Genomic DNA, 14432 nt, shown 5'->3' with positions numbered 1-14432 from the left:
ATGTCAGGACAGATGGAAAGGTTGGGGGGGTATGATGGGTAATACCGCGGGATTTGGAAATGCATAAATAGGGATTACTGTCTCATTGTTCMCTCTCTTCTGTTCGGGCCTTGATCTGTTCATATGAGAGTGACCCTTAACTCAACATGTATAATTGTGTACGTTCGGCATTTAGCGGCGTGGGCTGTGGCCTGAACAATAGCCCAGTTTAGGAATAAACCTGTGTTCTAACCTGTACACCTAGAGTCCGTCTCTTTCCTCTTTAATGACCCAGTCGGGTCATTACAATATGTTTATTTATTTTTCTAACGGGGATGCTAATAAATACCAAATACCATGCAGAGACAGTCATGCTGTTATCTCAACCTTTATCACTGTGTTGTATTATGATACATTGTAATAGTTCCTATTCTACCATAAAAAATATTCCTAACTCGTTGACTAAATGAAGATAGATACATACTCATGGCTGGATAGCAAACTTGCTGATGTTATCTAGCTATCTCTACCTGAATTTAGGCATTATATATTAGTGATCTCTACACTGCAACCGATCTCTACACTGAAGCTTTGCGGATATTTTTCCTAGTGGTATGAGATGTCCCTCCTCCTCGCCGTAGTGACGGTTCAGAAACTCTGTGGTGACGCGTTGTTTTATTTTTCACATGGAAAATGGCGGCTTGCAGCCCAAATCGCGCTCCGGATAGGGTAGAGGTAGGACAACTTACCGAAGCCGAACGGGAGAATGATCCCTGGGCAGCACTCGGGCCAGTCGTGAAGAGGGATCCGGTGATAAAGCTACTGAGTCCGGTCAGCGGCCTGGAGCCGCTCACGTGGTCTGAGGACCACCGAATCTCGGCCTCTAGCACAAGTGGTATTTCTTTGATGGAGGTAGTGTGCGATGTTCACGGCAATAAGCAAGACTTGGTGCTGCACCGGACCTCCATTCCCGTGCCGGACCAAGTCTGTGAACTCAAGGTGAATCTTTCACACATGTAGCTAGCTAGCTAGCAAGCTTGCCTTTGCGTTCATTCCATACCTCAAAACCGTGCATTACAAAAATAGAAGTTGTGAAGTTGTTTTACCTGTCTCATGGGAGGGGCTCCAGCTGAGTTCATTCACAGGGGTAGAGGACTAAACTCCACTCCTTGGTGAATGACGTTTCTGATGACTTCACCAACGGAGTGGAGCAGAGACCAGGCTTTGTGGAATCTATCTCCCAAAAGGGGTGCAACTTTCACTGGGGACAGGGGACATGTCCCCTCCACATTCTGAAATTGCATTTTTGTCCTCCCCAGTTTTATCATTGGAATGTGATTCAAAATGTGGCAACGTCTGAGTGGTCGGGTAGGGCTATTTTGGAGTGTTTATCCAACTGTATAATTTAAAAATATATATTATTCCCCCCCCCCACTTCTAAAACCATTTGCCCAAGGTCAATACTTAAAAAAAAAAATGTAAATGATGAAATGCCTACCGTGTGCCCATGTTTGTCCTCTGTAGTTGAGTGATTTTCTTTGTTTGCTGAAATCCATACTTTTTCAATAGATGTTAGTCAAATACAACCTCTGAGAGGACTACGGTTTCAGTTCAGGAAAAGATGGGAGAAGTGGATGCTGAGTTGGAATCGAGCAGCGCGTCGAGCAAAGTTGGTGAAGACGAATGTTCTGAAGGGACAACAGTAGTATCGAAAACTGGAACAAAAAGGACATTGTCTAAAATTGGAGTGGAGGATAAGTGTATGAATGATAATGAATCGCTTCTTGTTGAGATGCGTTTGTTGAGTAAGGCTACATATGTGGGGAAACCCGGTTTGAGGTGTCAAATGGTGAAGTATACGCTGGGGGAAAGTGGAGTCTGTCAAAGTGACCAGGAGTGGTCTTATTTTTGATTAATTCTATTTCTGAAGAACAGAGGAAGATTGCAGTGAGTCTCAATATAATACGAGCAACAGAAGTTTTGTGTTTTGAACTTCAGAGTAGAGCGCCCATCAATGGAGTAATCTCAGGGGTGACGACGGATGTTCAAGTTGAATCCCTGAAGAGAATTCCTGGTGTGGTTGGTGCCCGCCGTCTGACCCTGATGGTGAATGGAGAAAAATAAGAAAGTCTGTCGGTACTGTTGTTTTTTGATAAAGAGCAAATGCCTACACATGTGAAGCTTGGTTATGCTCCCGATTGGCGCAGCAGTCTAAGGCACTGCATCTCAGTGCTAGAGGCGTCACTACAGACCCTGGTTTGACTCCAGGCTGTATCACAACCGGTCGTGATTCGGAGTCCCATAGGGTGGCGCACAATTGGCCCAGCGTCGTTAAGGTTTGGCCAGGGTCGGCCGTCATTGTAAATAAGAATTTGTTCTTAACTGACTTGCCTAGTTAAATAAAGATTAAATAAAATAAAACATTTAAATGTAAGAGCTTTCGTCCCCAAACCATTGTTGTGTAAGAATTGTAAAGGATTTGGCCATGTTTCAAGTGTGTGCAGATGGACAGAGTATACTGAAGAACGGTGTGTAGAAGGATGACAGTGTTGCAATTGTGGTGGGGATCATGATCCTGAGTTCCTGGAGTGTCCTGTGAAGGAGATTGAGTTGGCAAAAGTTAGAGCGGTCAATCGAATCTCCTATGCAGAGGCGATTTAAAAGCATTCAGAAAACAAGTGATGCAAGTGAAGAGATGGTAGACGCACCACCACAGCCTGTAGTAAATGTTTGCTGCCAGTCAAAAGATACCCTGTTTGTTAAAAAGGTGGATTTTGTGGCGTTCATGGACACACTTGTAAACTGTACGGCACAAGTCTAAAAGAAGTCTAAGAAACTAGACATTATTGTGGCTGCGGCATAAAAGCTTTTGGAACTTGAGGATTTTACATCTGAAGACTTGCAAGGGGTACTGGCGCCGGAAGACCCATCCTCCCAGGTTCCCCTTGAGCCTGTGTAGGGATCAAATGTTTTTTAACAGGAACGTTGTTTGATTTAGTTTCTTAAAATATATATATATATTATATATAATTTGGGAAATCCTGTAGGTGGTGGGATGTACTTTAAATAGTGTGATCGTCAAAATACCAAACAAATAAAGGCACAAACACAGATGACAAACATATGCGATACGATGTAGTCGGAGCTAGATTCCACAAAGCCTAGTCTCTTCTCCACACTGTTCGTGGAGTCAATAGAAACTTCCTTCACTTTAGTGGAGTTTAGTCCTCTATCATGGGGGCAGAGTCAGAATATACACACTACATATACAAAAGTATGTGGATACCCCTTCAAATTAGTGGATTTGGCTATTTCAGTCACACCAGTTGCTGACAGGTGTATAAAATTAAACACACAGCCATGCAATCTCCATAGACATACATTGTCAGTAGAATGGCCTTACTGAAGAGCTCAGTGACTTTCAACGTGGCACCGTCATAGGATGTCACCTTTCAGTTGTTTTTACAAATCATTTCGTCAAATTTCTGCCCTGCTAGAACTGTCAACTGTCATTGCTGTTATTGTGAACTGGAAACATCTTGGAGCAACAACGTCTCATCCGCGAAGTGGTAGGTCACAAGCTCACAGAACGAGACTGCCGAGTACTGAAGCATGTAGTGCGTAAAAATAGTTTGTCATCGGTTGCAACACTCACTACCGAGTTCCAAACTGCATCAGGAAGCAACGTCGGCACAAGAACTGTCAGGAGCTTCATGAAATGGGTTTCCATGGCCGAGCAGCTGCACACAAGCCTAAGATCACCAAGCGCAATGCCAAGTGTCGGCTGGAGTGGTGTAAACTCACCGCCATTGGACTCTGAAGCAGTAGAAACGCGTTCTCTGTAGTGATGAATCGCGCTTCACCATCTGGCAGTCCGACGACGAATCTGGGTTTGGCGGATGCCAGGAGAACGCTACCTGCCCAACTGCATAGTGCCAACTGTAAAGTTTGGTGGAGGAGGAATAATGGTCTTGGGCTGTTTTTCATGGTTCGGGCTAGGCCCCTTAGTTCCAGTGAAGGGAAATCTTAACGCTACAGCATGGAATGACATTGTATACACTTCTGTGCTTCCAACTTTGTGGCAACAGTTGGGGAAGGCCCTTTCCTATTTCAGCATGACAATGCCCCCATGCACAAAGTGAGGTCCATACAGAAGCTGTTATAGCAGCAAAGGGGGACCAACTCCATATTAATGCCAATGATTTTGGAGTGAGATATTTGACAAGCAGGTGTCCACATACACTACATGACCAAAAGTATCTAGCATCTGCCTGATGTGTTTACTTTTTGACTGATGGCTGCAATTAACAATTTATCCCATTGCCAAACATACTATATATTGGACAGGCTAACTAACGTAAGCTAGCAATCTAGGTTGATGTTGATGCAAAAAGTTTTGGATTTTAGACATTATCTAGAAGTTGCTTTTATTTTCTCCCCATCAAATGAGATTACTTATGACTAACATTTGTTTGTCCACCAGGTAGGTCCAGCAGAAGAGCTGTTGAGGGCCAAAGACAAGTTCTCCAGCTCCAGTGACCCAGCGATGAGCCAGTCCTTCATGCTGGACAGAGTGCTCAATCCCACCGTGGGCATCCACAAGGGCATCCTGTACACCAGCTGGTCCCCCCTGGGCTGTGACGTCAATGGCCGGTGCCTCCTAGCCTCCCTCACCCTGGACCACCGGCTGACCGTCCACAGCAGCACCAAGCGTCTACAGTGGACTGTGGTGGCTGACCTGACCCAGCTGTATGGAGAGAGCCTGGAGAGCAGAGGCTACTCCGTGCAGGGTGGGCAGCCCCCCAAGGCTAACCTCCTGGACCTGGCTGAGCTTCAGAGGCGCTACCGCATGCAGACCCCTGTACGGATGGAGTGGTCCAGTGTGTGCACCACGCAGCACGTCCAGACCAACAACGAGTGTAAAGACGTGGGAACGGTGCTGCTGGCCGTGCTGATGGAGAACGGAGACCTGGTGGTGTGGCAGTTCTGCCTGCCCATGCTGGGGAAGGACTCTGTGTTGTCCTGTAACACCATCCAGTCTGGGGTGTTGTCCCCCAGCGTGCTGGCTTGGTGGGAGTACGAGCACAGCGGGCGCAAGATGAGCGGCCTGATCGTGGGCAGCAAGTTAGGGCCCGTCAAGATCCTGCCTGTCAACCTGAAGGCGGTGAAGGGCTACTTCACCCTGCGCCAGCCAGTGGTCCTCTGGCAGGAGTCAGACCAGATCCCCGTACACAACATCAAGTGTATCTCCCTGTTCCACCCCAAACAGAACTGTAACTGTAGCCTGGTGGTGGCGGCCAGGGGCTCCTACCTCTTCTGGTGCCTGCTGCTCATCTCCAAGGCGGGCCTCAACGTGCACAACTCACACGTCACTGGCCTGCACTCCACCCCCATCGTCTCCATGACAGCCAGCCGCCAGGGCAGCTCCATCTACACCTGTTCCATGGACGGGACGGTCAAGAAGCTCACGCCCATCTTTACCGATATGGCCGTGGCCTTTAAGCAGGAGGAGATCGTGCTGCCAGAGGGTATGGCAGGTCGGAGGATGCACGGCATCGCGGTCAGCCCCCACGGGGCGTACCTGGCCCTGGTCAGTACTGAGGGGATGACCAACGGTCAGCACCCGGTCTCTAGGCCTTACCAGGTCCAGTTTGTGACCCTGAAGACCCCCAATGACGCGGCGGCAGAGTTGCTGGAGTCCCCGGTCCAGAGCCTGTTCAAACAAACTGACCTGCTGGACCTGGTGCGCTGGAGGGTGCTGAGGGACAAACGCATCCCGGCCCTGCTGCAGGAGGAGTTGGACGACAAGGTACACAACACAGGCTCCCCCTACTTGTGGAGGTTAAAACTCTTCCTTGTGCGGGTGCTCTACCAGTCCCTGCAGAAGGCCCCTGTGGAGGCACGCTGGCGCCCCACACACGAGGATTCCAAGGTGTTTGTGAAGGACGAGGAGGGGGGCGTCGCGGGAGAGGGTGGAGGAGGGGAAGAGGTGGTGTCGAAGCTGCAGGACCCAGAGGCCCGGGCGTTGGAGGAGCAGACGGGGGAGGTGATAGCTTGGATCGAGGCGGTGGAGGCCCACCTGACCAGGGAGCACATGAAGAGGGTTCTGGGGGAGGTGTACCTCCACACCTGGATCACTGAGAACACCAGCATCCCCACGCGGGGTGTCTGTGACTTCCTCACTAGCGACCCCACGTATGAGGACAGGGCTGCCCAGGTTAGTCCTTCTGTGGTCCTATTCCAGAGCTATAAGCCTGAGCAATAGAGACGACTGTTTGAACATTCGGCTTACCCTGTTGTTGTGCATGATTCAACACGTCTTGCTCTCTGCACCCCCAGGTCCTGATAGGTCACATCCAGAAGAAGATGAACAAGCAGACATTCCCTGAGTACTGTAGTCTGTGTAAGGAGGTGCTGCCCTTCACAGACCGCAAGCAGGCTGTCTGCTCCAACGGACATATGTGGCTCAGGTAATTGCCATCAACCCTTTCTTCAATATTTCAACCACCAATCACCTGATTCCTGTCATCTAAATCCAGGGTTTCTAATTCTTAGGCATTCCATATTATTTTCATAATTTGATAATTAGTCATTAGTCAATTGCATTTACTGATGAATGCCACCGTATCACATTTTATGAGATTTCCACTGTAAACTAGGGCGCATAAGCCTCTGAATTCTGAACAATACTAAGCAGAAGGAGAAGTCTCCAAAGGTCCACAGACACTGGGCTGACACTGACGAGTGACTCCACACACAGCAGCTAAATGCTTTTTTTTGACTGTTTGTTTATTATCACAGAACCACCTTTTGATATTTACCGGTGTACTGCTCCTGTCCTCCTCTATCCCACCATACCGCTCAGTAGTTGGATGAGATATGCTGCCCCTGGTGGACAGTTTGGGACAGTCTGCAGCCTCTATGTCCCACAGCACATTTCAATAGTCTAAAGTGGTTTCCTCTCCCCATCTCCTCGGTATGTGTTGAGTAAGGATGTCAACCAGGAATTCGCGTTCACCTATTCTGTTTTTTCCCCCTCCCAGTCATTGCAAATGAAGGGAAGGAGACAAGGAGAGGAAACCACTATTGAGATATCCCTCCTACAGTGTTAGTGCTCATCTGAAGTATGCCCGTTTCTTTTAGGTGTGTGTTGTCCTACCAGGCGTGCCAGACACTCGCGTACAGACGCTGCCTGCTGCAGGATAGCATCGCCAGACTGCCAGTGCCTGAGGGTAAGCAGCTAGTCACTTTCCATCTCTCTACCTCTCTATGACACTCACTCCGTCCTCCTCTTTGTCTCTCCAGGGCAGGTATTAACTGGCAGCTCCCTCTCATCCTGCTCTCTGATCAGCATATCTTCTTATACAGCATTGACATAATATAAGAAAGTACTTGAGAATGTACTTGCATTTTTCTCAGGCTTAGTTTTTACTAGTTGTCAGACTGTCAGCATATATGATTTTAAATAAGCCTAACATTGCTGAGTGATCAATCTGTTGTCTGTTTACTGCTCAAATAGTGGAGCAGGTGATTTGTGATTGAACAGATGAATCTGATAAAATACTCAATGTTAGCTTAATTATTTAGTGTGCCCCCTCCCCTGTGTCCCTCCACCCTCCTCACTGCAGACCCAGACTGGATCAAGAGGATACTGCAGGGTCCTTGTACATTCTGCGACTCTCCTCTCCTCTAGGACTATAGGACAGGCTTGTGGAGAGCCACGGTTACATTGCCTGCAACACTTGTGCGCCTGCTTGGACTAGATGGACAATTTTCCTTATTTTTACTTGTTACTTATTGCCAAGCATTATTTATTTGTTTAAATGAATTATACCACAACCTTTTAATAAAAAAAAATAAAGGTTTTGAATATACATTTGAAACCCCACTGATAAGAATATGGTTTATTAAGAGAGAAAGTTGAGTGTGTGGAGATGGATCTAACCTTTTCACAGACCCATAAGTTAACCTCCTTTTTTACTGCATTTCCAAACACGTGTGTGTTATTCTGTTAGGCAAAAATAAGGGGGGGCGGCCTTGGCGTGTCAGCCTTATTTTAGGTCTATTTCTGCCATTAGAGAGCAACACATACATATCCTCACTGACTGAGGGGAAACAATCTAAATGTATGTTATTTTAATTGGCAGTGTAAAGCAATTTCCATGCTGCATGTGGGAGAAAAAAATGACTCTTAGATGAGGACTTCCGATATTGTAGACGGAGAGAAAGAGAGGCGAGAGAGGAGTGTGAGGTAGGAAGAGAGGGATAGAAAGTGTTTAAAACTGATGCTGTGTCTCCCATGGGTGCTGATTGTAATGAGATTCCACAGTAATGAGGAACAGAGCCGGGCGGCAGGCAGATGTGATGCTCGTTCTAATCAAGGGGGGGGGGTTAGAGTGCATATTGTTAAATACAATTAACCCTTTTTTACTTTGGGAAGGAGGTGTACTTGATGTGCTCTCCCCGCCGGTCCCCCCTCCCACTCCTTCCCCATATCTCGGAGACATGGAGGTTAGTGGCCAGTGATCAAAGATGGAGTTGGACCTAGGAGACTGGGCTAGTAACAGCACTGCTCTCCATCTTGTCGTCTCATCCCTTACATCCCCATGCACAGTCCTGGCCAGGCAGAGGGGTGAGGTTCCACCCTCCCTCTGGTGTCACTGGAGATGATAGGCTGCCCTGGGGCTAGCCCTGCGTGAGGAAGCGGCCCGGCTCGCAGCTCTCAACAGTTGATGAGAGAGCCAGAGTTTTACCCAGAATCCTCAGCCCATTGTCATCAGTAGACATGTTCAGAGATTAGTAGTTGAGTAAATTTGGATAATTTGCCTGTTTTCTGTGGTCGATATGGCGGTAGTATGTGTGCCACCACAGTATTTTGACGATCCACACTGAAAATACGTCTTCAGGTTTTGAATCATTCATTAGAAACTAGCACTTTGCGAATTATTACCATTCAATATTCTCTCGTTCAAAATGACCAGTGGGGATCTTTTTCTTAGACCAACTCTGTAGCGTTATACGGAGCATACATTTTTTCATAGACAAACTTGCGTTATAATCATGTGATTGGCTCCCAGTAAGTGTCTTGTTTGTCAAGGGGAAGTGTTTCTTCAGGTGAGAATGTTCTTGTCATTGATAGGTGGAGACCAGTGCTGTTAGAGGTTAGCTGTGTTTGTTTGAACAACCTCCTACTTTAATAGAATAATCTGTCAAAGACCATTTCCACCAGTAATTACAGTCTCCCCTCCCTTTCTTCCTCTGTCTTAGCTCTCACAAGACTTCAAAAGGAGGATTCGTTATGCATACAATATTTATAGCCTTCATGTCAATGGCTGGATCGCGTAAAGCCTTCTTAACACCTTTTCACGCTTTTATTTAATATGCTATTCCTTTTGTTTGTTTTTCTAGTTAGAATTTGATATGTCCTATGCTCTTATGTATACAGAACTCAGTGGAGGCTGGTGGGAGGAGCTATAGGAGGACAGGCTCATTGTAATGGAATAAATGGAACAGTATCAAACATATAGAAACCACGTGTTTGACTCTGTTCCTTTCATTCCATTCCAGCCATTACAATGAGCCTATCATCCTATAGCTCCTCCCACTAGCCTCTGATACAGATGCATTTTGCAGAACCCAAATATCTCTTCATCCATTTACACTGCAGCTGCTTCATTACACTGGACAGTCTTATGGGATCAAATCCATCTGGTTTTTGTTAGTTCTTTTGTGTTCATGTTGATTTCTTACCTCTGTATTTTGTCATGTTTTGAGTAGTCGGCTCATTCACGTCATAGTTTAGAATGGAAGGCTGATGTTGGACAAAGGGTTTCCATTGCAATGTCTCACCTGGACTACCCAATCTTCTGTCCTTTAGTCCTATTTGGCAATCTCATGTCAACTAACGGAGTGCTGTAAAGCCAGAGACGCTGATCCCTATAGTACCCAAATATGACAGTACTCACTCCTCCCTTATCTAGTGCTGTAAATCCTTTTTTTTCCTTGTCACTGTGCTGTTTCACAACTTTCATGTCCCTATCGTATTTCATTGGGTCATCAGGACTTTTCCATGACCCTTATCTGTAACCAAGAGTTCATTGGATGATATTTTCCTGATGTGTAAATAAACTTTTTTTAAGTCTTTGTACATTTTTGAGTATTTTTCCATTGAATTAGTCTAATATGGAAAAAGTGAATCTTCCATAGTAATTTTATTACCCTAAACAAACAATGTTTGTTTACGTCGGTAACAGACAGTCCCCTAACTCTGAGATAGACACGACTGTCTGCAATGTTTGCACCCCAAAAATAAACACACACGAAACATTAGGGAGAACAAATGTTTTTCTGAAGTCACTTCAGTCTGCTCACAACCCCTGAGATAATACGTTTCTCTCCTCAGGTTTTAAACTGCTCCAAACTGAGGCACATCCTCTAACTAACTTGTCCCTGCTAATGAAGTGAGTCTGGGGGGTTTGTTTTAAAGCAGACTTAACATGGTCCTTTAATGGGTAGACTCCTCTCTGTCCCCAGAGGGGCCGGGGCAGTGACCCGAGACCAGTGGTGGGGCTGTGTGGAGAGGAGGAGGGGGACGTGTCCATCATTAGAGACGCTGCTTGTTCTTGAGCATGGGGCCGCTGGAGTGGAACTAATACTGAGAAGTAGCAGTACAAAGGGCATGAGCAGGGAGGCTTGTGTTTTACTGCTACATTAATTAAGCTCATTCTCAACATGGTGTCGGCCCCTCTCAGCCAGAGTTAAATAAGTCTGAGGGGATGTGTCAAATCCAATTTTATTTGTAAATATGCTTCGTAAACAACAGGTGTAGACTAACAGTGAAATGCTTATTTACAGGCTTTCCTGACAATGCAGAGAGAAATAATAGAAAAGTAATAATAAATACACAATGAGTAATGTAATATACACAGGGTACCAGTACCGAGTTGATGTGCAGGGGTACAAGGTAATTGAGGTAGATATGTACATATAACTAGGAATAAAGTGACTAGGCAACAGGATAGATAGTAAACAGTAGCAGCAGTTTATGTGATGAGTCCCCCAAAAAATTGTGCAATAAGGGTCAATGCAGATAGTCTGGGTAGCTATTGTTAACTATTTAACTAACTATTTAGCAGTCTTATGGCTTGGGGGTAGAATCTGTTCAGGGTCCTGTTGGTTCTAAACCTGGTGCATTGGTACCACTTGCCGTGTGGTAGCAGAGAGAACAGTCTATGACTTGGGTGGCTGAAGTCTGACAACACTCACCACCACTGAGTACGCGTCCTGGTAATCCGCCTGGCCCTGCGGCCTTGTGAATGTTAACCTGTTTAAAGCTCTTACTCACATCAGCTACAGAGAGCATGATCACGCAGTCGTCCGGAACAGCTGGTGCTCTCATGCATGGTTCAGTGTTGCTTGCCTCAAAGCGAGCATAGAAGGCATTTAGTTCTTCTGGTAGGTTCACGTCATTGGGCAGCTCTGTGTGTTTTCATGTTGGCTCCACTTAGCGACCAGAATGTCCTTCTAGCTAATAGGATTTGTATGATATGGAGTTGATGTGAATGGCGGAGTCATGTTGCCCCCTCATTGGTCAGTGAGTCATTTCCTGGATCAGTCTGGATGAGTCAGAGGTCAAGTGAAAAGAGAAGCCTAACTTATACCTGGCTCTATTCAGCTTGTTTCTTCTTTGTGTGAGACACATAGTACATGTATTGTAGTTGTAAATCTTGACACTCGCTTTTTTAGGATGTCTCTACCCATCAGTTATGACACCACTGAGGTGGCAGCTTTCGATAATAGTGACAGTGTTGAGTTACAGCTAAGAGAGATTGCCTTCAGGTGTCTGACTGGATCCAGAATCGTACCAAGGATGCTTTCCTCTCCTTTTGACGGCTGAAGGGCTCATTGTGCCTTTTTATATTCAAACATTTCAACAGGAAGAGGAATGGAAATGGCTCATTTGAGAGTTTTCTTTAATATCAGTCTTTCAGAGATCAGAGCGTGTCATATTCATCCACCTCATACCTCATGTAAAAGTCCTTTAAACAGTATTATGGAATCATAATGGCTGCTTCCCGTGACTTTATCTGACAAGGGAAACTTAGTCACCTTCTTTGCTAAACAGACTTCTATAGCAATTGTCAGTGTTAGGGAATTATTTGTCTTTTTATCATGCAAGTAAATACAACGAGACATACAACGATGTCTATTATATCTCTCACATAGGCCTTTATCACAGGTTGAGGAGTTATCTTGCCATAGGAATGATACTGATGATACTGTAGTAGCTCTGGACAGATAATCAATCAACAAAGGAGATAAGGCATTGGCTTACTATTGTTCTGATTAGAAATAAGTTTGTTAGCAGTGTAAATAATCCTGAGTGTGTGTGTGTGTGTCTGAGGATGTATGAGATTATTTCGGGGATTGGTTATGCAGAATTTATAATGAGTATTTTTTATTTTTTTATTGTAAGAAATACCGGTAATAACTACTGTGCGAAACTGTTAAAATGAATATTTATGTTTTTTTATATGAAATATTCATTACGTTGGTATAAAAAGAACAAGGACCAAGACTAGGGAGCGAGGTTGTGTGTGTGTGTGTGTGTGTGTGTGTTTTTTAAAGGGGAGGTAGGCCCATATCGCTTATCGTGCAGAGAGCTACTGACAAAACCCTTGGATTGAATATCTGACATTAACAAAAGCAGCAGCAATAGCATCTTCCTCCCCTTGTTTTTTCAACCATCCCCTCCTCACTCCCTCCCTCCTTCTCTGCCTGAGGTGATATGAGTCCCCCTGTTCACCCGGTCTCCCCATCTCTCACATTCTTTCTCCCTCTCTTTCTCGCCCATCCCTACCTTTCTCTCCCTCATTTCCCCTTCGTTCCATCTACCCAAATTAAGAAATTAATGAGGGATAGGTTCTTTACCAACTGCCCCTGCAATGTTTACCACTGATGAAATTATAATGAAGGTCCTGCTGTATTATTTATAAGCCAATTAGGGGAAGTGTTACTTGATTTGATGGGGAGACGACACAGAGTACATTTAACTAATAGAGAGAAAGAGAGGATAGGAGAGGAGGGAGGGAGAGAGAGAGAAGGGACAGCTGAGGCTGACAATTCAGTACGATGCTCTAGGATTACGTGGCTAATTGCCCTGCTTTATCTGTCTGTCACGGATAGCCATGCATTTTTCAGCGTTCCCAAACACTTTGATTGTTTGCACTCATGTTGGGTCTGTAACAAGTAGAGCAGAGGCCAGAGTGGAGTGTAGTTAAAAACTGGCAGCAGGGGAGCTGTGAAGGGGCATGGGGCAAGCATGGGGGCTATACAAAACTCTAATTGTGACAGGTGCAGGGGAAGTTTTGACAGGAAGGAAAGGGGACAAATGTATGAGAAACATACTTCAGCTTAACCATGTGGAAAATACGCAGCTGTCATTACTAGTTTTAATTACATAAACTTACTGAATTACAGCAACCATGGAAGGAAGACCATGAATTCTGTGCAGATTTTGAGAAACAAAACACATTGTCAAATGGTCTTTTTGAATGTAGTATAGACACTTGATGCCAAGATGTCATTAGAAAATGAGGCCTACATGTTGAACAAAAGTGTTGCCTCAAAACTCTAGACATATGATGTATGTTATCAAAATATTTTCTCTCCTTGGCTTCCACGTGGACATAAATAGTTGAGTATTTTTAATATGGTACAAGACAAAGAGTTTCTGATCATCAAGTCCAACAACTCCATGCCATAATTGATTTTCTGAAAGTATTTGTAAATGTGTGCCACCCACCAGCAGCAGCCCCCTGCTGTAACTTTGTAGTGAGCCAACAGCATTCTAGCATTCTGCTGGAGCCCCGGATGACAGCTCTGAGGAGTTCCTCTCTCTCTGGCTGATCAGCTTTTTGAAAGTCGATCAGACACTTATGCAAAGGATGGGAAAATGGAGCAAAGGCATGGTTAATTATCTGATGAGAGTAGTTTATCTGAACGGTTTCTTTTCCTCTCCTCTTTTATACTGCAGGATCACATGGCACCTCTTTACATAACAAAAGAGCTGCCTGGCTCACCTGCTTCAGATAAGCTACATCCTGATATATATATATACACACACACACACACACACACACCCAACACAACACACACACACACACACACACACACACACACACACACACACACACACACACACACACACACACACACACACACACACACACACACACACACACACACACAAGGCTTGTCTGGGATGGTGTGTGTGTGTGAGAGAGAGAGAGAGAGAGAGAGGCTGTCTTAATTAAATAGGAAATCTACATCTGTATTCTAAACAATAACTATATGGTTCCTGTACAATAGCTAACAGTATCTGAATCTAATATCAAAACTGCTTTGTATGGAAAGGGCACAGCGCAGGCACAAGTCAACTAAGACCTGGTTGT

General features: G+C 45.3%; 1 protein-coding gene across 2 annotated transcripts; it reads left to right on the top strand.

Annotated features, from left to right (window-relative positions):
• Positions 1 to 634: 634 nt before the first annotated feature.
• LOC111964076 (general transcription factor 3C polypeptide 4-like) lies at positions 635 to 10126 on the top strand. Of its 2 annotated transcripts, XM_023987767.2 has the most exons (6): positions 888 to 978; positions 1549 to 1739; positions 4463 to 6196; positions 6319 to 6449; positions 7123 to 7211; positions 7608 to 10126. In XM_023987767.2, exons 3-6 carry the CDS (start codon positions 4526 to 4528, stop codon positions 7670 to 7672), a joined length of 1956 nt encoding a protein of 651 aa, XP_023843535.1. In that variant the 5' UTR covers positions 888 to 978; positions 1549 to 1739; positions 4463 to 4525; the 3' UTR covers positions 7673 to 10126. The 2 variants fall into 2 exon arrangements, with proteins under 2 accessions (XP_023843533.1, XP_023843535.1); XM_023987765.2 differs by lacking the exon at positions 1549 to 1739 and having other exon boundaries at positions 635 to 978.
• Positions 10127 to 14432: the final 4306 nt, after the last annotated feature.

Source organism: Salvelinus sp. IW2-2015, linkage group LG5 (genome assembly GCF_002910315.2).
Source record: "Salvelinus sp. IW2-2015 linkage group LG5, ASM291031v2, whole genome shotgun sequence".
NCBI lineage: Eukaryota > Metazoa > Chordata > Actinopteri > Salmoniformes > Salmonidae > Salvelinus > Salvelinus sp. IW2-2015.
The sequence above is the reverse complement of the archived record's forward strand: the minus strand, read 5'-3'. Positions and strand labels throughout refer to the sequence as shown.

What these genes read in the sequence shown, in the direction of transcription:
- LOC111964076 (XM_023987765.2), top strand. Translation starts at nt 673, where the DNA reads ATGGCGGCTTGCAGCCCAAATCGCGCTCCGGATAGGGTAGAGGTAGGA. An exon ending in AACGGACATATGTGGCTCAG is followed by an intron (nt 6,450 to 7,122) that starts GTAATTGCCATC and finishes CGTTTCTTTTAG; the next exon opens with GTGTGTGTTGTCCTACCAGG. An exon ending in CAGACTGCCAGTGCCTGAGG is followed by an intron (nt 7,212 to 7,607) that starts GTAAGCAGCTAG and finishes TCCTCACTGCAG; the next exon opens with ACCCAGACTGGATCAAGAGG.